The sequence below is a fragment of the Erithacus rubecula genome (assembly GCF_903797595.1).
Source record: "Erithacus rubecula genome assembly, chromosome: 5".
NCBI lineage: Eukaryota > Metazoa > Chordata > Aves > Passeriformes > Muscicapidae > Erithacus > Erithacus rubecula.
Genome location: NC_136687.1, coordinates 65,268,361 through 65,295,376, shown reverse-complemented (window position 1 = coordinate 65,295,376; position 27,016 = coordinate 65,268,361). Strand labels below are relative to the sequence as shown.

At 39.2% G+C, this 27,016-nt stretch overlaps 1 protein-coding gene across 1 annotated transcript in view; it reads right to left on the bottom strand.

Moving 5' to 3' along the window:
• PRSS12 (serine protease 12) overlaps positions 1–27,016 on the bottom strand; it is a 32,736-nt gene extending 5,720 nt beyond the window's left edge. Inside the window, exons 1-11 of the mRNA XM_079306702.1 lie at positions 26,653–27,016; positions 19,244–19,382; positions 17,205–17,383; positions 15,458–15,608; positions 12,629–12,807; positions 12,286–12,427; positions 11,223–11,428; positions 8,134–8,275; positions 4,389–4,594; positions 3,644–3,722; positions 1,640–1,762 (exon numbers count right to left, since the gene is read on the bottom strand). Coding sequence (XP_079162828.1) covers positions 1,640–1,762; positions 3,644–3,722; positions 4,389–4,594; positions 8,134–8,275; positions 11,223–11,428; positions 12,286–12,427; positions 12,629–12,807; positions 15,458–15,608; positions 17,205–17,383; positions 19,244–19,382; positions 26,653–26,968 — 1,862 coding nt within the window. The 5' untranslated portion in view covers positions 26,969–27,016. The remainder of the gene's footprint in view (positions 1–1,639; positions 1,763–3,643; positions 3,723–4,388; positions 4,595–8,133; positions 8,276–11,222; positions 11,429–12,285; positions 12,428–12,628; positions 12,808–15,457; positions 15,609–17,204; positions 17,384–19,243; positions 19,383–26,652) is intronic.

Sequence of the window (27,016 nt, the reverse complement as noted above, 5' to 3'; positions counted from 1 at the left end):
TAAATGTATAGACCTCCCAATTTCCCTAAAGCTGTCAGAATTAGTCAACACAAGGGTGGGCTATAAAACAAAAAATAGCTTCAAACACTTTATCTTAAGTTATGTATCTGGAAATTATAGAAACCAGTAATTCCACTGTAGTACTGGTGAACAATTCTAATCATCATGCATAAAATTATGCTTGATTTTTATCCCTAATACAAATAAGCCCACTTGGTTACTTAAGCAGTGTTCCAATTTCCAGGATATGAGAAATGGTATACTGGCCTTTCTCTTGTCCATCTGCAGAAAATATGTAAAGAAGGCACTTGATCTATAGATAGCTCTTGGAAACCTATCCCTGAAAATCACTCTGAGATCATTTGGAAGTTCAGCCCAGCCTGTCCAAAGCCAGCTTAGAGCTAAAGGCTTCCCTCTTTGACAGTGAACAGCAGTGCATCCACAGGCTGTTGGAGCTGCATGCTTAGGTCTCATTACAGTTCAAATGTCACTTCTGGGACAAACAATACTTTGGTCCCTGAGACCACGGGTAACAGTTTCAGGGTAGCCTGTGAGTGCCTCTTGAGTGGCTGCACCAGTCTGGAAGTACCAGTGTACTTTGCTCCAGCCATGCTGCTGCCCCATCCTGTGGGTGCTCAGCAGAGTATCCAAAATTGGCACCCCTTGGCACCACATTCAGTTCTCAAGCCTGTAATCAAAGGCTTTCTCAAGACCCTCAGGTACAGCATCCTTGGTAATCACTACAGAGATAATGAACAGGAAAATGGGAAGCTGTTGTCTATGAATTTTGATGAGAGCAACTAAAGAGCTTCCATAGTTCTGCAGAAACACCTGGGACATCTGTTGAAATAGCAGGAAATTTTACTAACTTTGGCTATTTCAGCTTGAAGTATTACCAAGGAAAGTCTTTTGTGATTTCAGGAAACTAAAAAAGATGAATCTGGTGCTCAGCAAAGGTAATTCACTCTGCATTTGAGTGAAAGTGTATCTGACTCTTCATTTGAGCTACTAGCAAAGGCTCAAAATCAAAATGTGAAACATTTGCAGCTCACTTGAGCAAATTCTAGCAACTATCCTCAAAATTGTAGTGCTTCTCTATGCTTTTCCCCCCCAACCCGTTCCAATGAAATAATCACTAATCACAGGATTAGCTTCCTTATTGTGCAAGGTGATGTTTTTATACTTCAGTAACCTCATCAGCAGTGAAGTCCTGCATTTAGTTACTGCTGTGATACAGTAAAAATGTCTATCCCTGCCAAGATTTGTAGTTACCAAATTCTATCTGAAATATTACAGTCCTTATGTTTGGTGTCTGCTTAGTTGTCTTCACTATAAACTAAAAGCCATAAGCTCTATTTTTGTTGGAACAGAAAGTTAAAATGTCAGAAGTGTTGTCTATATTTTTTTATAAAAATGCTGAAGTTGTGCATATAAATCACATTAATGATAACACTCAAATAATTTCAATACATGATGATTTTTAGTTTTTTTGAAGGAAAGGAGGTTGAGGGGTAGAGTTTTGAAAACCAAAGGCCAACTCTTGGAACAGTTTTCCATGGACTTGAACTGTAATGGTTTTGCATATGCCCAGAACAACAAAACAGTTTAAAACACGGTGCATTATTGAAGAGAGACCCACCTTTTAAAGCAGTGTGCAGCAGTGAGCACCCAGCAGCTGCTGATGAGAGTAGCACCACACAGGAGTCTCCCGTCACCGTGGGAGGATTTGAGCCGCAGGGCCACCTGCCACGGCCAGCCGCCCCTGCAGGAGTGACACACGGGGTTCAGCAGTGGGGAACTCGGGTAGCTGCCCAGGGCCCTGCAATGTGCTTCCTCTTGGCTTCCTTTGACTCACACAGCTTACTTAGAAAGTCTGCTGTTTATTGGGAGTGGTGAATATTTTACATCCTGGCGACATTCAGAATTCCATTTAACAATGGTCCACATTACAGAGAATTTGGGCATCCAGCACTCCTAAGTGCTTCCTCCCACAGACAGCTATTTGAATTTTCTCTTCTCAGATTGCATTCATTTGGCCAAAAGTACATTCTCTGGGTTCCTCGCCAAGCCAGAAATTTCCTGTCAACTGGAGAGGTGAAAAGGGAATTTCTTGAAAAGCTGAACCCAGCATCCATCCCTGTCTTCATAAGAAAGGAAGCTGGGGAAACAAGGTATAAAGCAACTGTAGAAGTCTTAAGTATAGAGGACCATCTTTTTCAGCCTGTGATTATCTGTTTTTTATAGTAGATCTGGCCATATTTGCATATCTATGAATACAGGATGGATTCTGTTTTGCTGGTTTAATAGATTAGGAGTCAGAGAAGGGAAAGGGAGAGAGATGCACCTGTAAGCAACGGCAGCATCTGACAGTAAGCAACAGGTTGTGTGAGTGTTTTCTGGGTACTGTCAACTTGAGTGGGTGTGCTGGACAACAAGAGCTGCCAGGGCTCATGTAGTCCAGCATCTCAGAGCTACCAGCACCAAATGTTTTAAAGTAAGGTGATGGACTTTACTTCCCATAAAGAATAAAACAACTTATTGTTTTACAGCAACTGGTATATATGTAAGTACCCAGTTATTTTCAAACTTCCTCAGGGTCTTTGTCTTAATGATTTCTGGTGACATTGAGACTTTTTCTGATCCATACATATACTGCCTTTCTTGATTTTGAAGCATTTCTGTGCACTGTTAAATTTTTCTCACTGTTTTTGGTTCATCTGACATGCCTGAACTGATTTCTGATGAGACCAGCTTCCTTGCTCTGACTGAATTGTGCAATGCATTTTGTCACCACTGCATTTCAGCAAGTGTCCTTGGAACACATATTCTGAGACAAGAGTTCTCAGTCTCTTCCTCTGCAATCCATTATCTATTATCTCATTTGTTTCTTTACTAAGATAAATCATCCCACTTTACTTTATCTGGCTGTGTTAAAATATTTTTCTGGGCTCCCTCTTGTTACTGTTCTTTGAAGCTCCCCCAGTTGGGCAGTGTCTTTGAAATGGATTGATCAGTCCTGTGCATGTACTTTGAAATAGGTTGCATAGTGACATGTAATGCTGCTGGTAGTGTATTTTTTACAATGTCTTCTGTAAGGCTGTATGAATATATATCTTTTGTGTTCAGTAACAGCTGTTAAAAAAATAAAGTCAGTGCCTCCCAGATTTTTAGCTGTGTCATCATCAAAGCTTATTTTGTGAAGGAAAATAAGGTCTTAGGCAATGAATCATACCCAGGCCATTTTTTTTTCTTTTTTTTTTTTTTTGTGTAGGTGGCATTTAAAACCTTGTGCTACATTCGTAGATCTGTTTTTATAGCTCACATCCCGATATCAAGATATCCTCTGATAAAAGTAAAATAGCTGGTTTGTAAGTTACAAATTTAACCCATTCAAAGACCTTACCCACAAACATCTACAGATTTTCAGTGCTGCAAGTATTTATCAATTAAATTTCTTTAAAATTACTTTTAAATTTCCTGCCAAATTTACTTTGAGTATCTTTCTACCTCTACGTCATGACAAGTCAAAAGAAAAAACACAAGCCCACAATAAAATTTTAAATTTGGCAAACCACTTATAGCAAATACATGTCTTAGAAGTTTTATATTAAATTTTTTTTTATTATCTTTACCAGTTATTTACCGTAAAGAATTTTTCCCACCAATTATTCGCTTTTGTCGACGATGGAGTAACCTCAGCCCACAAACAGAAGCAAGAGAATCTAAACCAGAAAGAGAGATGCAGAGAGCATTAAACTCAACATGAGAAGTAGCCAATATTCAATGAGAGTTAACTTGAAAAAAAATCTAAAGGTTGAAGTATTCTGTGTTTCATGGTAGTTTTTAACAGACAAATTTTGATTGGGGAAGATAGACTTAGAAATCCTTTATAGCTGAGATCTTTTGACTGGGGAAAATACACTGAATTCTTTGAAGACTTAGAAATCCTTTGTAGCTGGGTTCTTTTGGCTGTGCTCAGAGTCATTTACACATTTGCTTCTCCCATGTAGGATTTTATAGGGCTCTTCCTTACTTCCTGCAAGTGGAAGCAGAGCGTGGCCAACCATACAGGTCTCAGTCCTTATCTGAGAATTACCTAGACCTTGAAAAGCTGAAAGGAGCTGTTTGGACTTTGCATCACGTCCCTCAAGCAGCTCAATGAGCACAGCTGTTGTAAACCATGATGACTGATATCCTGTATTAATGAAGTAGTCTTGGTGCTCCCTTTGTGCAGCTGCAAAGAATAAGCTCACGGTGTAAGCAGAGAGGATTCCCACCCTTTCTGTTCTATAATTGTTTTTTATAAAACTGTTTCCTCTGTGAGGTGGAATTGGTAAGTCTCTCTCCCACCATGGCAGTTGCTCACCTGTCCCTCACAGCAGCCTCACCTTTATTGCTGTTGCCAGGGCCCTTCTTGCTGAGGTGGTCGCAGATGACCCCTGCGTCCTCGCTGTGCCGGCAGTTGTGCGTCCCAATGTCCTGCTTAATGCAGTCTGCCAAGGATCTCTCGTGTCCTGTACACTTCACATTATCCACGTGTATAGGGCCTTTGCCCTCACCAAAATAGGCCATTGTCCTTGCTCTAGCTGGACCTCTGCAAACACAGTGTATTGTTTTATTATTAAACATTTTGAGGCATTATTCTACATGATACTCAAATTTCCAAGTGAGTAGTCAAAGACATTGAGGTTTTGTTTCAAACTCTGTCACTATTTCACTTGTTAAAAACCACCTGTTCACCACACCTTGCATTCTGGTAGGTAGAAAAAATGAACTGTGACAAAATTGCTACATTTCATTAATATTTAAAAACTACTCTGTATCTGGTTAGAAGGCAATGTGCAAAGTATTTTACATTGTATCAGCATTACATTTTGCCATAAAACAAAATATGTGAAAGCTGCTTTTTCATAATCTCTTTAATCCTCATATAAAGTCAGCATCTGTGAAAGCTAAAAATAATTTATTCAGGTCTGATTCCCTCAGAAAGATGGGCCAGTTAGGTACAATATACTTGCAGTGCATAGGAGCTATGATGTACAGACTTATCTGTTGTTAGTAGTTATTAAAATATTTTGTTATCATGTCATTTTTTACATGGTACCCCGTATTTGAGGTCTGAAAGTGTCATGTGACTGGAAACCAGTTCAGTGTCTGCACCCCTGTTCTTGGGAGGGACCCAGTACTTGGTGCTTGTGTAGCATTTAAGCATCTCATTTGGCAGCTCTTGTGATAGATTATTACTGTTAATTAGTTAAGGTAATCTTCTTAATTTATAAATAAATATATAAATTTATAATTAGATGTTTTGTTGTATATGTTTTAAGAGTCAAAGAGTTATGAATGAGAGACCGTCTAACTGGCTATACAGAGAAGTGGGGCAGAAAGCCAAAGACACCTCTAAGTGAGCCTGAACTACAGGTTTACCTCTTGGTTAAGAGCAATCTACTGACATTTTACTAAGATAAGGATATATGGAAATCCAGCTAACTAAAATACAGGTTTCTATTTTAAAGGATATTTTATAATTGAGTATTATAAAGTGCTGCTTCTATATATACAGAACTGTGACTGCAGATGTGATGAAATGCTGGAGCAGAGAAAAAGAATTTGACTGACAATGCATTAGGCAAGAAAGTATTTCTGTTCCTTTACAGCTCTTTTTGTACCTCTTTAATACCTGCAGTGTTGGGGAAGGTAGATGAGAATGGCATGAAGAGTTTACATCCCTTTTAGAGCTGGGTTTAGTCTCTTGGGGAAGAATCCTGATTTGTCAAACCATCTTCAAAGCTTTGTCACAGTAGAAGTGTGGCTGGCTCAAACTGAACCAGATCTCAGTTGCCACATCTACATAACTGAAGCATGAAAGTAACACAGGAGCTTCCTCCCTTTTGAAACTTGCATGTGGATAGTGTTGCCTTTGTGGATATTTTTACTATGTACTGAAGGGTAGGTGGGCAGGATTTCCAAGTAGGGAACATCGGTTAGAAGGCAGAAATTGTAAAAAGCCAGGGAAGAGAAGCTCATGAAACAATTGGTGAGAGACTATAGCACAAGGTCAACTGTCCTTACACATTTTCAATTTCCATGGTTAGGTATTTGCCAGATAATCCAAAGCCTTAACTGCCTTTGGAACCACTACAGGAAAATCTCTGCTTAATGAGTTTACTGTGATTTGACTTGTCAGTCCCAAATAGTGTGACTCTTGCTCCAAATATTTTTCTTTTGTGAGGGATATTCTGATTACATATAACCACAAAAAATAAGTCCAACTCTCTGATACCTGTGGGTAGCTCATGTGTTCATGTTTGCAGCGATGCAGTACATGCACTCATTCTAAATTCTTACCTGGTTTTGGTATCTCTGTCAAATAACAAAGTTTCTGCTTTTGGGCATTGTTCTAAAGTTCCCCAGGACATTGAAAGCTACTTTGCTGTGAATCACCACAGTATTCTTATCCTTCCCCACAGAAGTATTTATTGCAGTTTAGTACAGAATTCTCTCTCCAGAATCCTATCAATTACTTAATAGGGGCACTACCTCCTTCTTCCTACCTTTGCATGAAAGCAATCTATCTCTTAATCTGCATCAGTAATCTTGCTGTTTGCTGATAATGGGAATGAAAGCTGTTCAGACCCAACCGACCAACCAACAGCACCACAGAGAACCCAAACCAGCCCCCACTGAAGAACATCTGTCAGGAAATGTAAATATTATGGTGTTCTTGGGCAAAGAGTGCAGCTTAATAGAGAAAATTATTTCATATAATTGGGAGATCTCTGAAGGTACAAATGTTACATCTGTGTGTTTGTTACATGCTGGAATGTGCTCTTGCAACTGGCTTTAGTGCACCCCTAAGAAGCACGTGCCCCTTAATTGCTGCTTTCCAAGCCAGCTGTTTATGCACTGATGACCCTCAGAGAAACATCCTTTTTGCCTGCTCAGATCTGTCCCTGGAGAGAAGTGGCTTCAGGTCTTTTCCTCTCCGTTCTCTCACACCAAGGACCATGCACAATAACAATGCTGAGTTTTTCAGGTGCAGTATTATCATTATTCATGATGTTGTTAATGAGAAAATCCAGTGGACACCTATACTAGAATTTATAAGTTAGGTAACTTGTAAGAGTGATATCTTGACTTGTAAGTTGAGTTTTGCCAGTTTGAAGCCATAGTGCAGTACTACTTTTTAAAAGTTTTTAAAAGGCATGTATTGTGTGCTGGGACTTAATGTGATGATACTTGGTTCGACAAACATTGTTAGATAGAACAAGCAGTTAATGTGATTTGTATTTCTTCTGCTCAAGTTTCTTTATATATACATTTGGAGAAGACATTTCACTAATTTCCTGTAGCATTTCACTAGTGTTCTGGATATTTTTCAAGTCTTTTTAGTACTGCTATTTATATATCTGCCCTATAGTTGTTTTATTTTTGCTGCTTTGGGTATACAGAAGAAAAATACTGATGAGTGATGTAAGCCTGATTAAGTGATTTCTTTCACAAGTGACACATATGGTTTTAATTAGAGGGTAGGTTTGTTCTCTCAGGTCTATTCCTGTATTAAATGAAGCTTATTTAAATTACTGTCATGCAGACTGGAGTCATAATCCCTTGTGTAACAGTTTCATCAGATCTTTGAGCTACATCAAATCTAGCCAGATCAGTAAATGAAGGGGAAAACTCCATTAAATTAGGAATTCAGTAGCTGCTGATGCAGTCATCATAGCCACACCTCATGACAGTGGACACTGACCTCTTTTTGAAACTAATACAACAACTACAATTTTGTATGTAATTAATAGATTAATCATTTGGAATGTTTAACTTCTAATGAAAAACATTTAATAACTTGCATTAACTTGCATTTCTGTTGCCAGTTAGACTGACACACTTTTGAATACTAACATTCCCATTCTCAGTTATGCTATTTAGTGAATATTGCTTTTGAAGACACATAGCCTTACTACTTTTCATACAATTAGTAGGAATACATTTTTCTAAAAGAATGCCAAACAGACAAGTTTTAAAAGACATACATTATCCTATTAGACATGTTTATGGTATTTGGTGCAGAGACAAGATTTTTAGATACAGAAAACATAACTTGAGAAACAGCTTAATGAGTTTTCTTACTTGTAGCCAAGCTGTCGGCATACTACAGCTGCATCCTTATCAGACCATCCATCATCACAAATTGTGCCCCACTGGCCATTGATAAAAATCTCCACACGTCCTTCCTTCTTATTCTCACCATCCATCAGCCTGATGGGAGGACCTGGGAATAAATTATTGCTGTCAGCTCACAGCAACAGAAGCACAAACTGGTACTTTTAGTTCTTTTCATTTTATTCAGTACAACCAATATTTATGTTCAACGAGCCTAATATCAGTGATTAAAGTAGCCGTATTCTTCCTGGTTGGCAAAAGGAAGCAGTTTGTACAAATTACAAGACAAATACTAAATATTACTGTACTTTACTCTTCAGAGTTCAGCTGATGCCTTCATTCTATGCAAATATCTGACAGTTCAGAAAATGACCACAATTCTATACAAAAACACCTGATAGCTTTGATATGACACCCATACAAGCTGTGCAGGTTTTCCTTACAGAAACTTTATGGTTTTACTTTAAGAAACTTTAAGAATTTAACTCAGTCCATATATATCTATATCTATATAGATATAGATATATATAGATATATATATCTCAGTACATAAACCCATTCTCAAACTTGTTGCTGCTGCTCTGCCTACCACTGTGTCAGCAAAAATAGTGGAGCATTGTGTTAAGCTTCAGGTATTCCTTACCACTATGCACATTGTTCTTCAGCATGTTATTCTAGATTATTTTTTGAGCAATTTAAATTGATTGTTTATTGAGATACATTCATAAAATGGAATTTTTACTTATGTGGATTAGTCAGACTTAGTTGATCATGGTTTCTGCAGAGCTTGGCCTAACTCATTAGGCAGAGTGCACACTGTATTCTTACTTTAAAATTCTTCTATAGCCTGCAAGCAATGCAAATACCCTTAAAATAGTTATGAATTCCTCTGTGGCCTCTTCATAATGCTCAAGGAATAATCACCTTCTAAATCTTTTTGTATGGCATACTTTATAATCTTGATTACTAATTACAGTTGCTTTTTGGAATAATGGAAAAGACTTTCTCATTCTTCTAACCTATTTCTAATCTTTTCTAAATACATGAGAATTACTTAATTGCACTCTTAAAGCAGTATTTTGAGATATATGCATTTGATATTTAATTCAGATTAGTCTAGGGTATGAATAACTTTTGTATACCAAACACAAATCTGCTCAGTGCTACTTAAATCTGGCCTAAGTCAAAATGAATAGGGAAATATTTGAAAATAGCATCCAAGTCTATTTGCTTCTGATGTAATTTAAAGCATATTGTTTGTGTTGGAGTTCATATTGTCTGGACAATTGCGTGAATTAACTTCAGCAACATTCTATTTGCCTACTCTGTCATGATCTTACTGAACTAATGTCATTATTGTAGTGTATCCTATCTCTTTTTTAGTGTTCCTTAAGTCCTATCATCTACTAATTTCTCTTTCTTTTTTCCACTGAATTTGTCCTTATGGGAAAAAAATGCTTTTTCAAATGATGGGAATTAATGGTAACAACACTTTGTCCACTTTCCAATCAGGAATCTTCTAGGAAATTTCAGATAAACTGTCTTATTTTCTTGTTGAACTGATGTGTTCAGGAAGAATATAACTTAAGTGTTAATTACACTTCTATTAACCAGATAGAGGCATGGAATACTAATAATATTTTATTGTTATCTTCTTGTGGTTTAGAAAACATATATATATCTTTATGAGCACAAAATTAATATTGCATTCTGGTAGGAAGTGTGTGAGAATGTTACCATATGGATGTATTTAACTGAACCAGACTCCTTCAGCAGAGATATTTTATAGGAATTTGAGCAAAGTGGCACAGATGGTTTGCATCTGTAAAGACAGCAGTCATGGTTTGAATTCCTGTTATTTTTGGTTTGAGAAAATTCTTTCTAACAAAGAGGATTTGATATATGTACTGCAACATAAAACATTCATTGGATGGTGAGAGGGCTAGATAGAATAAGCCTGTAAAGAGGGAGAGACTCAAAAAGTACATTTGGAAGTGCTGAATGTTGTTATAACAAGTAGCAACATTGTGCAGTAAATCCATGTTGTAGTTTGTGGGATAAACCTTCAGGCTGTGATTTCCAGGAAGCAGGCATATAATACCAATTTCAAGTTCAACTGAAATATTTTTGGGTAAGCAAAATGGCCTTGGCAGCAGTTTTCTAAAGGGCTACATACTGACAAGCTACACACTTTGTGTAGCAAATTGTAAAAATGAAACTTTTTCAGAATTTCTGTGCAACCCATTGTTCCCCTTTAGTTTCTACTGTGCGTATCTCATAGCCAGAATTATGGTTTCATTATCTACATGTGTATTTAGGAATATTTGGAATTTGTTGTTTATATTTGGTTCTACAATTTCACTGTGTAATTGGTATTTTTCTATAATTTCTTATCAGTCTTTATTCTCTTTATTTTCATACAAGTTTGTAGCTTTTGGCATTGGAACGGACTCTTTTATCTGGCTGTGGAGTATCATTCTGTCATGGTCAGCAAGTGGGGCCCATTCACCCAGACACAATATAAATAACAGGCAATAGTTATACAGAAAAAATTTCATGCTTCTCACCCTTCCTTTTTGCTATCTCTGAACTTCCCATCTTCTCCATATCCCTTGTTTTGGATTGTCTGAATGCAAAGCCATAGGAGGATGTACTATTGATTTGTATTCCTCAGTGCTCAGGTGTGTCTCCAGAATTGGATACCAGGCACTACTTGGAGGTTGAGAAGTGCCAAGTAAAATCAGGTACACCATCAGGAAGTGCTGAATAGGTCCAAAATCTGGTGGAGACTGAGAGAATGGTATCTCTGGAATCTGACTTTGTTACCTTGCAAATCTGGCTTGAGCTTTAATGTTCTGGATGCTTACGTTCTAAACAAAACTCGATTACTTCCTGTGATCTTTGGGAGAAAAGTAAGGGTTTTTCCCTTCCTGTTCTTTCCTTGCACCCATCTGACAAACACTAGGATTTTGAGTATCCTTAAGTATCCTGTGCTTTGGATGGATCTGTATCCGCAGCAATACTCATAGTGTGAGTTTAGCAAAGAGCTTCCTTACCAAGCGAACGCCTGTGGCTGTCGTTCTCTGGGTGGCAGATGAGTCTGACATCCTCCTCATGGCTGCAGTCGTGCTTCCCCCACTCCCTCCGTGAGCACTGCAGAAGGTTGGTCTCCTTCCCAGAGCAGATCACATCATCCAGCCAGATGGGCCCGGAGCTTCCCTCTGAGTAGCTCTCTTTTTCCATACCTGCACTTTTCCCATACCTGCACAACACACAGGTATGCTTTGGTCCACAGTGATCAGAGGACACATGATGCTTAAGCATGAGAAAGAAGAGTGATATTCCTGAAGAAACAGAGGTTTCTCAAGTATTCTCAGTAAGCAGGTTCAGTTAGCATTAAATTCAGTGAGAGCACCATATGCTGCCTCTTCAGTAATGGGTTTTTTTTAAGGAATTACTGTTACATTAATACAAACTTAAGAATGTAATACCTTTGATTAAGGCTTCTTTTCAACCAAGCATATGGCTGGCTCTATGTTTCTGAGGCTTTAAGCATTTTCTTAGTATTCTATAGACATTTAAATATCACAGTCTGAGACAAAATCCTTTTCTGAATGTCATCTGTTACAGTTTAACAGTCACCTACTAAGAGTGTATCTTTGTAGCCACAGGTCAGTAGGAAAAGTAGGGAAGAGTGAATGCATGAAAATAATGATTTTTTTCTTAAATGCTTTTCAATACATAACTGTTCCAGGGCCAGGCTATGCGATTCTCTGAGGTAGTGCAGAAGGACTTAGACCTTAAAAATGTCTGTGATTAATAATGACTGTACAACAAGCAAAGATTTAGAAGAATCAAAAGAGAGGATTGGAAAGAGCTCAATGAATAAAGTCTGCTAAATCACATTTGTTGAAGGTTATTCTACCTAAACTAAGGCTTAAATACCTCTGTGAGACTGAGGGAAGCAGGCTTTAATGTATTTTAACTTGGTAGTTTCTTTGAAGCACTCAGCTAACATTAAAAAGCAGATTCTTAAAATAGGATCCATGTAGGGTTCATATAACCATTTGTCATGATGGTCAAGTCACAGAGTCAGATATCCAATATCTGTAATCTTACTTGAATCCCAGCTGCCAGCAAACCACCTGCGTGTTCAGCTCGGTCCAGCCATCGTCACAGACCGTGCCCCACTGGCCCGTGTGATAGACCTCCAGGCGGCCCTGGTGAGTGCCCTTCCCACCGGTGAGCCGCACTGCGCCATCTGTGCAGGTAACAGGGAAACAAAAACACGATCAGTGTTCCTACATCACTACTGTTCTCAAGCAGAACCAGTAACACTGCCTTCACTGCATCCGCTCCGGCTCTTGTGCCTCTGAAAACTTTCAAAGGTCTCTTTCCAGAACTCTGTGTGAACTCTGCCTTTGTCCCATTTTTTCTGTGTGATGATGGATGACTGAGGTACCTGTGAGAGGTGTGCAGGAAACTCCAGCATCTTCTTTGTGGCCACAGTTGTGTTCTCGCCAGGAGCTTTTTGGGCACTGTTCTATCGAGAGTTCATTTCCCGTGCACCGCACCTCATCCAGCAGCACGGGGCCAGAGCCTTCTCCAAAGTAAGCCTGGCTCCACGCCTTGGCAACACCCCTGTGGAAATGCAAGGAACACCCAGTCAGGAGGAAGCTGGACACTTTCCTTTCCTGTGCCTTTGACTTTTCACTTTCCTAGGAGAGATTACAGATGGATTCTAATTTTATTATTCATTTAATATCTATATATAGTAAAAATAATGCAGTATATATTTCTAAAGATTTTCACCTGTTGTCCTCAAACATTAATCAAATACACAGATGAGGCAGATAAATGTGATTGTTTCCCATTTAGTCATGTGAAAACCACAGCAAAGAGAGCTTAAGTGACTTGAAAAGTGTCATATCATCCATCAGCAATAGAATTAAGAACAGGAAGCAGACCAGTGACTAGCTTTATATGGGCTATATTCTCTGACAGCAGAAAGGATTTTGAGCACAAAAAAATATGCTGATTGAAAACACTCCATTGTTTTAAAATTACAGAAATTATGCAGTGTTTAATCCTTTATCATCTATGAGGATTTTCCCAATTCTATTTAAAATACCATGTCTTTCATATATTAATTTTTTCCATCATTTGGTTTCTTTCCACACAATGTTTTCTCTGTTCCTATATTCATTCTGGTTTGAAATGGCAAGATTCAAATGTCTAAATTTTGGACTGTAAGGATTTACCTATCTAAAGCATTAGTTTAACTAAAAAAGCATCTTGTTTTTCCAGTGTATCTGATAAAAATGCTGGCAGAAATGTATAGAAAATATTAAGGAAAATATCTTTCTTCATTAACCAGCTGACTGAAATCAAGGAGATAATGATGGACTGCTCTGAATGCTTTTACAATTTATACCATATTCCAGTAAGAGTCTCTGGAGTTAGGCAGAGACAACACATCCCATCATTATAACCAGGAGAATCTGTCAAGCAAAAATTATTTAGGAAACCAAATAATAAAAGAAATTATCATTATTTTCCACCTGTTAATGGTAGATTCATATTCTGGAGTTTTATTGGAGTGCTACAGAAAAGTTGAAGAGGTGTGGGAAGCTATTCACTGAGCAGCTTTACTTTAACAGTTTCTGGCTTGTTTCCAGATGGATTAACAGTATGCAAATTTATATTATTTTTAGTACTTCAGAACTGGTCTACTGCCACTGTTGGTAAGATTTCATTTCATATTAATTAGCATGCTTGTTGTAACATCTTGCTTACTTGTAAATCTCTAGACATATTTCAAAAAGACTTAACAGGTTTAGCACCATCTTAATACAATTTATTTACTCAGAAAAACGAATCAAATTAGAAGCATCACAAAACTGCAGTTTCAACGATTAAATAAAAGTAATAAAAAGTTTTAGTGTCATCAGTAAGGAGGCAGGCTGAGTGTTAAACTTGTCATTAATACACAGAAATGCAAAGCAGAGCTTAGTAACTCCCCAAACCTATTAACAGCAGCCCAATTCAAAAGCAGGAAAGGCCTGCAAGAAGATAGACTTTCCATTAGGTATTCCCAATTGAAAATGTGCAGAAATATAGAAATACAACATAAAATAAACAGGGAAAAAGTAATCTGATGTCAGAGAAACATGTTCCTATGTTGGCTCAGCAGGAGATGTACAATATTTTTAATTAGTTCACAGTTCTCATCCTTCTGAGCTAATTTGGGTAGCAGGTGCAGCCCAAGGCCTCTGTTACCAAACAAGTACACTCTGGGGACCACCCACTAATGCCACAGGATTTTCTACCTTCAATACCACTTATTTCAATTCATTACAGTCCCAGCAGGCTTGAACCAGGAGAGTTCTGTTCCAGTCTTCTCTGCATTTACCTTAGTTCTCATCCAGCCTGTCTCAGACATAATCCCCTTCTCCTGCATGGGATAAAGCCCAGCATCTTCTCTGCTTCTTGCTCCTAGTTCTTTCCCTCTTCAACCCCTCTGGCCTTCCATCCTAATTGTCCTCATCTCCTTTCCCTCTGGTCCAGCAGTTTTACTCTTAGTTTCCCGCCTCTGCAGCATTTTTCTGCAAATACCAATACTTATCTTCTGTGGGGTATCAAAATCCCCCCTGGCTGTTAAGAAAGTGAAGCAAGAAAATCCTGTTCTGCTGCTGTAGCTGTATTTCAGACCATGCTTAGTTCAGACAGAGTCACTGACAAGCTTAACTGTCAAAACTTCAAACAAACAGATCTCTAGCTCAGTATATGCAAACTGACAGTCTTCAGAGACTCGTGATTTAAACAGATCTAGAGAGATTCTCAGAGGCATGCCAAAAAACGTATCCTTCCTGACAAAGCACAGTCCTTGTGCCAAAGCCAGGAGACTGTCAGTCTCCACAGTAAAATGGATTGTAAGGATTTGAACAGTCAAAAAAATTATTTTTTCTTCACCTACAGGTTTTGATTGGCACTTTACAGGAATTGTAGTGAGTTTTCACTGTAAAGTCAACATTTATTCTGAGACATTCTTTATCTGTCCAGTCAAACAGACAAAATTGGCCCTATCAAATGACACTGAAAACTGTTCCAGCAAATTGAAAGTAATGTCACTGTACCTGAATCTTCTATAAATAAACTTAGTTACTGCTCCAAAGTGCCAGTATGATTTTAAAGGAGCAATTTTTTGACAATTACGCTTCTCCTAGCTTTAGCTGTGGGTCTGAAAACTCTCCTGCTTTGCTGCTGGAATAACAAACATAGAAAAACAAACCCAAGGCCAAGCTGCCGACAGACAACTTCAGCATCTGCATCATCCCACTGGTCATCGCAGACTGTGCCCCACTGGCCACCGTGGAAGATTTCCACCCTTCCTTCATGGGCATTGCTCCCACCAGCCAGCCGGATCGGAGTGAAGACAGGCCCTGGGAGCAAACACAGGACATAGAGCAGCTCATTCATGCCCTAGAAGATCATTCTGATAGGAAAGAAAGAGGCAAATGGCTTAATGGTTTCTCTGACATCACTCAGGAACCATGTTTTCTTTTTTCTATTTAGATGGAAAACCTGAAAAATGAGTTCCCTTATGCTTCACTCTCACTAGCTGAAAAATCTTACACATATGAGTAACCATATTGATCTTGAGTTATCTAAATGTCAGAACATTCACAGGCACTGCTGTAAGGCCAAACACTGAATCTGTCACTAGAGCTACCTTTCTACAAGTAAGAGCAAAACCAGGTAAAATCTGAAGTAAGAGGCAAAAATTATGTCACGGACACAGAAACAGAAATTCATCCTTGGGTTTTCTCATTCCATTAGAGAATCCTGTCAGAGCAGTGAAATCTCTTTAACTGTGGAATGTCACTTGAATTGTGCAAGTATTGTTCCCTTCTTGTTTCCAGTCTTTTAAAATCAGTACTTCTCTTCTGGTGTACCAAGAAACTGTCTTGAAAGCATCACAGCTGAATAAATCTATAATACTGGAAACAATTTAAAGCCACATTGCTCTAATGTAAACATAAAAACTAAAAGGTTATTTTAAAGTTTCAGCTTATCTAACATCTGAGTTATTTAAATCTGAGTAATTTTTTATCTAGCTTTCCAACCAATTAATGCTACTATTTAATGTAATTCTTGATTATTAAAAATAAAACCAAAACAACAATACTGAGAGAATTTCTCCAATTTCATATTAGTGTGACACTGATATGAAATATGGGGGAGATGTGTCTGTGTAAATATTTTAAAAGGCTAGTTGCAATAGAACCTGCAAAACGTAAAAACATTTATAGTTTTCAGCTTTAGGCAAAGCTTTCTTGCTTTTGTTCTTTAATTTGTCTCCTAGCTCGAAAAGATTCTCCCTTCCCTGTACTAAATAGTTTTCTCAATAGTTTTCTAAGACTAAAATGTTCTTTTAAAAGCCATTTATCAAAATAGTGCTCATTATTAATAAAGCTTTTGGCAAAAATGCACCCACCTTCTTTGGATAAACACGTAAGTAGAAGAAGCACAGCACAGAACTGGCTACAGCCACGTTTTGGTTTCAGCTGAATAGATCAGCACTGCCAGCTCCCCAGCACTGCCAGCCCAGCCCTTCTCGAGGCAGCCCTGTCTTAAATCTGATGGCATCTCTGCCCATTTAGTTAGCATATTGATTTAAAAATATCAAATACCATAAAAACATTAATGATATTTCTTTTCCTAATAATATTATTTTAACAGTTAAAAAAAAAAAAGTGGGGAAACAATTTTCATTTTACAGCCAGAGATTCTTGCTACTTTATTCTTTCTCACAACCTACATCTGAAAGAAACAATTTCTTGTTGATTATGGAAAGGTAAAAAATTGTTAAGCTAAGTGCTGCTTGAGGTATTTGAAGGAGTTAATGATGCAATGGTTCAATCTGTATAATCTGTTCCAAGAAATTTTAACACTTTTTCTAATTTAATAACTAGTAATTATTACAACTTCAGCTTAAACAAAATAAGGAATTGAGAGAACCATATGCTTTTTTTTACCCAGGGAGGAGCTACATGTGACAGCAGCTGCCATTTTTTGAGGACATGTCCCATCTTGCCAGGTGTCTTTTTCACATAATAGTATATTTTCTTCATTGCCACGACAACGCACTTCACTCCAGAAAACAGGAATAAGTCCAAATCCAGAAAGGGGTATGTGTTTTGCTGTACCTTTTTCCCTGTAAAAGTAATCAGGATAGGACATCAGAGTGGGAGGAAGGGAAGTGGAAACGTTTTCTCGTATATAAGTCTTGGATTAGAAAAGAAAGGGCTTTCTTCAGTAGTGTAAATTCATCACATTTTCATACAGTTCAGCATTGTCTTCTGCACAAAGAAAAGTAACAGATGTGACCCAGTTCTCACCATTTTGTTGTGGGATATTTTAGTACAATGACTGTTTTGCTGCAGAGTCGGCTACATTCCTGCTCTCCCAGTTCTTAACTATGAAAATCAACACAGAGACCACAGTCCATAGGTGAATTTACTGTACCAGCCCACTGCAATTACTATGGCAGGAGGGGTAATGCCACCAGATCTCTCTCCCTTATTCTGTCCTATACTCTATGAAGACATACCATGCTCAGCCCATAAATGCCATGTATTGTGGCTGTGATATTGGGGCAGTGCAACCATCTCACACTGCACGAGATGAGGCCCCCATCCATTTTTCTCTATTCAGCCATTCCCATCCACTCAGAACATTTTATAAATTTCTTTCCTCCTCATGCTCAATCTACAACACTTATATAGTCATCTTCTCTTCCTTGTGAAGCACAACAAATTTAAAGCAAAGCCCAAATATGGTGATATCCAAGGAACAGATAGATGGAGCATCTGAAAAGCACCGGTAATAACTTACGAGTTCACCTGGTGGTATGGAGACCCAAATTGCTGCCAAACATTCAAGATGGCTCAGACTTTCAGCTACTGTTTGCTTGAGGCTTTTTTGGCCTGGGTTCAGCTTTGAGCCATTTCTGTTAAAAAGATGAAACCATTCACCCGTATCGCTGAACTACTTTTGCTAACAGCAGCCTCGTTCTGCTGAAATGTTCAGGGTATGGAAAGCAGAGAGGACTTGCATGACAATGAGGGAAGGAGCCACTGCACGTAGACAGCTGAAGTCATAAGCAAAATCACAGCCTCCAGATGGCTGAACTTTTATCTCATCTAATCCTCATATTTTTATAAGTTGGCGTGGTGTGTCCAGATTAGCACTGGACATTATCAACCAGCTTAGATTTAGTTCTGGCTAGTCTTAAAAACTGGAATAATCATTAAAAATGTCACAATGCAAGTCTGCTATAAAAGCCCTTTACTGCTTGTAGCATACTTCTTTGGTATGTGAGTGAAAGAAATGTTAGGCAATAAAGGCAGCCAAACTATGCTAAGGGGTGCTGTTGATTAACTCCACTCTTGCAGCAGTGGGAATTGGTGATCAGTGAGGACAGTGCAGGGACTTTCAACCTGTCTAGCATGGCTATAGCTCTAAATGCTGCAATTTGCCAAAAACATAGGATGAGTTCCAGGTATCATTTGGCATTCTACAGTGGGTGATTACTAGGATAACCCCTTGTCCCTGAGAATTAAGAATTTGATTAGGAGCCCATGTAGAGTCTAATCCTGGCCACATTTACAATGTTGTAGATTCAATAACCTTGACACTTAGATATGTGAGATCAGGATCAGACCACATAATTCTGTCCTTGTGGACATCTCCCAGATGTCCAGTAGAGCAGTTTGTGTTTGCCCAAAGCTTGTTGACCTGTTCACACATGTCACTTTGAAAGCAAAGCATTTGCCATGGCCTGCTCCTGTCCAGATCCTGTCTTCAGCTTTCTGAGGAAATACTGATTTCCTCTTTGAAGCTTAATGCAGCTGAAGTAAGTAAAGTATTCTAGGAAGAACAACTTCAGCATTCAAACACTTTCAAACAGAAGAGCAATCATCAAAAATGAAAAGCCCTCAGTATTTACAAAGTAGATTGTTCTTTATACTGAAATATCATGAAAATGAGTTGACTGATTTTTACTCAAACTTACCCAAGTGCAAGCTGTCGACATACAACAGTCGCGTCATTATTGTCCCAATGGCTCCCGCAGATTGTTCCCCAGATTCCATTCAAATAAACCTCCACTGTACCTTCAAATTCATTCTTGCCTCCCCGGAGTCTCACTGACCCTAGTTACCAAAAATTAAAAATAAAAATTATATCTCCAAAGTACTCTATTGCTCAGTTAATGCATCCCACAAAAAAGACTCTGAACCTCACTTTCCCTGAGTTCTTGTTTCATGGATACTGAGCTGTTTCCAAGAAAACATTGTGGCACACCTAACATTCTCATACAATGATACACAAATTGAGACCGCCCTATTTTTACATGAGGAAAGCATTTTGCTCCTCGTACTGAAACTGCATCATATTTCTGATCCTTCTGATGCTACAGCTTAGTTAAGGATCTAACAAAGAGAAAGTATTTATAGACACATAATTATTGAAATGTGATTTCCTCTACTCAAATGAGCAAAACGTATATATGTATCTATATGTGTGTATATTTGTATAAAACATGCTATACTTTCATCTTTCACAAAATTCCATTGACCTTAAGGGAATCAAAAAATAACCACATGGTCTGCATAACTTTTGCTCTGACCCATGTTACATTATGCATCTTGTAAATGACAGCAGTTTATTTTAGACAAAAAATGCATTTGTTCATACTTTTCTCAGACAGAAAAACACTGCATGTAGTTATGTTAATTCATGAGAGATCTTTACCAAATTCTCAGACAATGCAAGCTATAAACAATAAGGAATTGTCTAAAAGAAGTGTGGAGAAAAAAAAGTGCTTCTTGAGAGCTACAGAGCACAGAAATCCTAGAAAATTAGCAGACTTGGCATTTTTTAAAAACTATTGCAGTAGTTTTACTTGAGATGTCAGATACATCTACTGTTGAAGGTAGCCAAGTACCACTGGCAAAGGTGGGGAAAAGCTGGTCATAGGGATAACTACAGAGAAGCAGGAAAGAGTCATGACAGAGCAGTAATTCAACAAGAAACATTTCTGTTGAATTATCAGACATAGCCCAGCTGTATCAATTCGTAGTGCCTGAAATCTCAGTTAGTCCATCTGCCTCTGTTCTGTGATCTACTTAGGAGCTACACCATCATCCAGTTTGCAGGAGTTTGGCAAAGGGATGAAGATCATCAATGTTTGTGCCTGCATTTCATTGTGTCTGTGTTCATCTTTGTGTAAATAATAATAATAATAATAATAACAATAATAATAATATCCACTTTTTCTTCTCAGCTTGTCCTGGGTTTAGTTCAGTATATTTTATAAAACCACAAAGCCAAACAACTGCTAAATAACTTAAGGAATTAATTAACCTCATGTTTGGCTTGGCATGTTCTTTTCTGCCTCCTATTTACTTTCTCAGCAGTAACTTACTGTTCAGTAAATTACAAACAACATTTATTCAACTCATGTTACAGAGAGAGCTATCATTCCTGAGAGAAGATTATTACTGAGTCAAATATAACTATACTGTAGACATGTTGCACATCATTTATCTGTCTTTACAATTTTTCTCTTTGTGTTTTTCTGGATGTGTCACAGACAGTCTGGAATTCTGTTTATTTCTGTTCTTCAGACTTTGTATAGACTATTATTTTCACTTGAAACATCAACTGCACTCATACCAAAGTGATTCCTGACATACCAGAAAGCAAGTTTGAAGATGTCATCTCCAAAACTAAGTTTATTTTGGTGCATGATTGCTTACAGTGCTGCATGACACCTACTGAAATCAATACAGTGCTTCCTGAGTACACATTACACAATGCTTCTATTCAAATATTTGAATAAGGGAGTACTTGAAGAATAAAACTATTTTCTAAGGTCTCCATGGTAGAATTTGGCTCACTCTTCTTTCTGTATTTACAGATTTAGAGATTTCCTAATGACAGTGGTGGAAGAACTTAGTCATGTACACACAGCCAAACACACAAGAGGATTGTTAAAGGTAATTTTGTAATCAATTTTAAATATTCTTGATTTTCACCTGGTAAGTTAATCTAAAAATAAATAAAAAGAAAGCCTATTTTTACATGTAGGTAATATTAAACCTGCCATTTAATAGAGGTAACCAAATATATGGTATATGCACTTTGAAGTATGTATCAAGCTCTGTCATATGACCAAGTCATAATTACGTAGCAAACAAATCAAAGGGCACTAATGAGAAAATTGTTTCTCTGTTGTTTACTCAAAATGTTGTGGTATTCAGACACCTGGTAGTTATATTCCCAGATCAAGAGATCCATTAGTTAACAGTAGTGGCACGTCATAAAACAGAACCTCAACATCAAGACTTTTATTACAGTTGCTTAGTTTTTCTTTCCAGTATATAAAACTCTCTCTTCATGATGAAAGATAGCTCTGTGTTTCTTGTGTAAATTGATCCTAGGGAATTGCAGGATAACAGCATGAACTGCCATCGTGTGTGTTTATGCTATATTACCAATTATCTGTTTCTGTGTTAATATTTTAATTGCAAGATAGTCAGTGTTTGCATTGTAAAATTACCAGGAAACACTTTTTCAATTCATTGGCAAGAAAAAACTTAATGACCGAAAGGATACAGGTTAATTCTCATTTCAGCAGTAGACATTAAGTCTACTGCTGTTCCAATGTAACATCTCAAGCACCCCAGCACATGTGGCTTCCTCTGTGCTGCCCCTGGAATACAACAACTCTGTGTTCCCTCTTAGGAAACATGTCTGGCTTAAGTGTATGCACTGGAGGATCTAGGCTTCTGGAGTCAAAGGTATAGTAGCATCTCAAATTTTTAAGCTACAATTTTTCAGCTCTTTTAGTTGCTGAAGAAAACTAAACCTGTTGGGAGTAGGGCTAATGCAGTAGTATCTACTCTTTCTGCTCTCCACCAGTTCAGTATGGTGTCAGACCTCTGCTTAAAGTGCTTGTCAAACCTACCCTGCCTAAACACACAGCTCAACAACAGGGAACAGCAGCACCAGGATCCTGCCATGGCTTTGCCCTCCTCAGCACTGATCAGCAAGAGAGGGTGAGGAGAGGTGACCTGTCTCCACAATAGTTAGAAACAGGAGCACAGGACACAAAGCAGGTCTGAACACATACTGTGGTCCTAGGACAGACTTAATTCAGCTCTTTATAAAAAATACAATATGCTGTCTTGACAGAAACCTTCATTTATAAACACTCAGAAAGTATGTATGCATTTACTGTAATTGTGTTCTAGCTGAGGTTACTGAGAGTCAATTCCTGTTGTTTACATACAGTCTGGTAATTTTAGTTGTCCTGGTATCTGCCCAAGTCAGAGTCTTTCCTATCTGCTATCACTGTTGAAAGGAGATTAGGTTATACTTGCAAATGCAAGGAAGTAAGGGTATCCAGTGGGTGCTGCTGAGACTTGCTCCACAACACCTGCCATATAGGCTAAAGATGAGACACTCGGGAAAACAGGGAGAGGAAAACCACCCAGCCAACTTTTAATTAACTCCAAAAAGCAGAAGGGCTTCAAAGGAATTGCACTGTTGTGCTTGGCCTCTTTTCCTATACATTTTCATGTGCAGAGATGCTGGGTAACTTCAAACCCTGTTTTATTTTTTACATTTCACTGGGAATGAGCTTATTTACTGTGTGGTTGAACTGCAAATAGAACAGGAATCACATCCACTTTGCTGTAAGTGTTAGTGCTGCAGCAGTGGTGTCTATGGTGTTGGCTAAAGGTGTGTCATAATTTCTTGGTTAACACCTGTCCAAAGGTTTGCAATTTGGCTGTAAATGCAGGCTGGGAAAATAGGAATCAGAAGTAGAAATTGCCTGTGCCTTTCACCCTGGTGTGCAGATTTAAAGCAAAGCAAAAGAAGTAATTTCAATTTTGGAAATCTGTAAAAACAACAAATATTTTTATTTCTGCCCTAGTGTCCAGGGTGTTCCAATGTGGGATTGTGCATGCATGGTGCTCACTGTGATCAATGAATGCTGCTGTCTGTCACTTCCTGAGCACTGCTCTTAGTCTAAAGTTACATTTTCCCCATGCATTTTAACCTTGAAAAAAGGGTGCCTCCAGCAGAACTACTTCTTAAGAACTATCTTGAGGATCAGTAGCAGTATTGCATACTCAAGGATCCTTATATTAGAACTTTCATAAATATTGTATACACTGAGTGTGTAATGTGCTGTGTTGGTTCCTCTGCAGCACTGAGATCCATCATGTCAGCAGTCAGTGGTTTAAGGCTCTGAGAAGCTAAACTGAAACTGAGCAATGTAATGGGCTCTGAAGGACTGCAGTTGTCTTATGTGGGCAGAGCTGGAGAAAATTAGGGCTCTCACACTGTGCAGCTCTGGTGAGAGTAATTCCAGAGGAGCTGCTTCTTAGAAGAAAAATACAGACACTCATGTTTCAGTTCTAATCGTAAGCTATTTAAAAAAATCTCAAAAGTCATTCCACAAACTGCATTGGCTATAGTATAACAGGTAGGGAGAGAGAATAATCTAGTGTTTACATTATGAGCCTGAGGCTTGATTCTTCTCTCACAACAGTTTAGTGAAGCTTTATTTGACTGACATTAGTGTGATCAAAGCAATTTTAATGGAAAGGTTCTAAAGTCAGGCATTCCTGGATATGAGTATTTTATTTCCCATTCTGCCACTCACCTCTGACAAAAACACACTTACCCTGTTTTGTATTGGTCCCTCCTTATAATAGAAAAGAAAATAATTAACCCACTTGATGCAAAATGCTTTAAATTAGATGCGTAACAACATAGCATGGACTACACATGCACAAAACTGTAACTATGTGTAACTATGTGTAACTAACTGTAACCATTAACTGTAACATTGTGTGTCAGGAGCTGCTCTCAGGGACTGAGTTAGGCTTTGTTCTTGGAGCCTGACTACACCACAGGTAAGTTGTTATTAGCAGCAACCAAAATACTAAGTTCTGGTGGACTTATACTGGCTCTGTATAGAGTATGCTTATATTCATTTATTGTCCTCTGTGATGTCCTTGACTAATCATGATAATTTATATGTATTTGTATTTCATTTACTTGCTTTTAAGGCATGAATAAGTAATGTTACCCAGATCTTTTTAGAAGGAAGGAAATGAAACACCAAAACCTATTATTTTAAACTGTAAAACTGACTTTAGACTGGTACTGTACCATATAATTGCAAAGGCACTTTTTAAAAAAACTTTCATTGTTACTATTTAAATAGAACAATTTAATGTATACACATGCACAAAGGTTAGCCAGTTAACTTTGCAGATAAGTCATAATATTTAAGCAAGAAAAACACTGAGATTTATAGTTGAGCCTTTGAATATGGTATTGTATTTAGTTATGCAGGTGTCTGACACAGAGTATGGGCTTCCTTAGCCCAGGCCCAGGTGCAGTGAGTTTCTCTATCAGCAGTCTGTCCCTCTCTAGCAATAAACAGACAGTGACATTGCCTCACTGGCATTTTGCTTCTTGTAAGAAAGGAACATATTTCAGGGAGAATGTTACAGTAATTTTTATTTCTGGACAAATGGCTTGATTTGTGTCCATGTTCCACCTTCAGCCATCTCACAAACTCTGTAATTCTTTCCTATTGCCCCCATGGAGGCTTTTGGACAGACACTGGCCCTGATGATGCCACTGGAGTTTACCACCCAGCCCAACAGGAACAGCTGATCTGTCCTTTACAGAGTATTGGCTATTGTTCAGTAGCTGTGTCTTCCCTCTTAGCCAGGGCCAACCTGGATTTCCTTTTCCTAGGGGTACAGAGCAGCCTTCTGAAAAGACTGGAGAAACACAGCTAAACCCAGATCATGCAGTATTTTTGGGTGGTTTGCTGCTTAAATCCCCTTCGTGCTGAACTTACAAGGGATTCTGAAACTTATTTTACTATGTGCAAGATTGGGTTCTTAGCAATAAACTGCTGTGCTCTTCACTATTATATTAGACCAAGTTCTCATAAAGTATTTTGGAAACCAGACTGAAGAATTCTAAAAAAACCTATTAATACACTGGGCTAAATTAGAGAAGCAACTGTGGTACCCTTCCCGAAAGTGAGATCAGTTAAAGGCCATGAAGTCTTTAGGGTTTTTTTTCATCTGTATCTAGGTATCTGTTTTGTCCTCCATGCCATCAGCTGCATGGTATTCTTTCCAGGGAAACATCTGTACTACACAACATCATTCTGTCTTCTTGAAGGAGTACATTTGGCTTGGAAAACAGCTTTGGAAGCCACATTTTTTTAATGTGTAAATGATCAATAGGGACCTTGGTGCCTCCATATCCTCTTCATGTGGTGTTTTATAGCAATATGTATAATTATCATGTTGTTCAAATTAGCTTTTTTTTTTTCCATACACCTTCTATGGCTACTGTGGGAAGGGAAGCATAACAATCCTTTTCAGTCATCTCAAAGTAAACTAATTTTAAAACACCCTTGCAACCCAAAGTCAGCTTTCACAACAAACAAAATAGTAATATTAATGATCAGCTTCCTTGCTGACTTTGTGCTGTTACAAAAAAATGTAAAAGGAAGGACAACGAAGCAGAAAATTTTAATTTTCATTTCAACAATTACGCTTGATGATGCTTAGTATAGCTATAGATAGGCCTCCGTTCTTATTTAGGTAGGAGATAATACCAGAGCAATGCAGGAGAAAAGATGAAGTAATTCAAAACCAGACTGTACATCAACATATTTAATGCTAACACTGATGAAATGCAAAGCTTATCAAGAGCTGGATGCTGAAATTATTGTTCAGTCCTTACACACTGAAAACTTGCACTGAAGTCAGCAGAATTAGGCTGGGAATGCGTGAGGGGAGCACAGATCTCTGGGCTCAGCTCATGGATGTTGCTGAGCACCAGCACTATCTTGTGAACCCCATTATCCCAAGACGTGAGGGGAAATAGAAAGTCGCTTGCGTAAACAGTTTGTCTTTGGAGCCAGGCATCCTTCTATTTCTCTTTCTGCCACTTCACTTCTGTAGACCAAGTGCTTTCCGGACAAGTGAAAAAAGGGATACCAGCCAGCCCTGGCAAACTGAGCCTCCTGAACGCTTACGGCACAGCTTTGAAACGCGGTTCACCTACCCAGTATTAGAATAGCGGCGGAATAAACCCAGCCGGGACCTTCGTCTTTCCGCTGCATCCTCTGATGCACGCGTTTAGCTCTCCTCTGCGAACAGCTTGGCTGTCACTTGGACAGACGGTGTCCGTCCCCTCGTTCCCCGTTCCCTCCAGCGACAGGGAACCGGGTACGGGATGAGAGAACGCCGCCGCCCGGCCAAGGCTCTCAGTGTCCGTCTGCCCCCGCGTCCCGCAGCCCCGCGCTCTCCTCCGCTCCGCTCCGCTCCGCCGCCACCCGCGCCCCGGGCTCGCCCCCTCCCCGCTCACCTCGCTCGCAGTCAGCGCGGCCGCGCTCCGCCGGGCCCCGGCCGGCCCCGGGGTCGCAGCCGGGCCGTGCTCCACCGCCGGGCAGGGCGCAGGAGCTGCGGCGGCCCCGCGGCGCCCGGCCCGCCGCCCCCCGGCGCGGCAGAGCGGGTGCCGCCGGTGCCCAGGGGCGCTGGGCCGCGGGGAAGCCCCCGGCGGGGCAGCCGGCGGGGGGCTGCGGGGGGCGGGCGGCCGGGAGGCTGGCGGAGACCTGCCCCGGCCCGCGGGCTCCGGGGATCGCCCCTATCACCAGCGCCACCACGAAGCCGGCGAATGTCATGGTGCCAGTCCCGCCGGCTCGGGTCCATCTCCCCCTCTCATCGCGCCC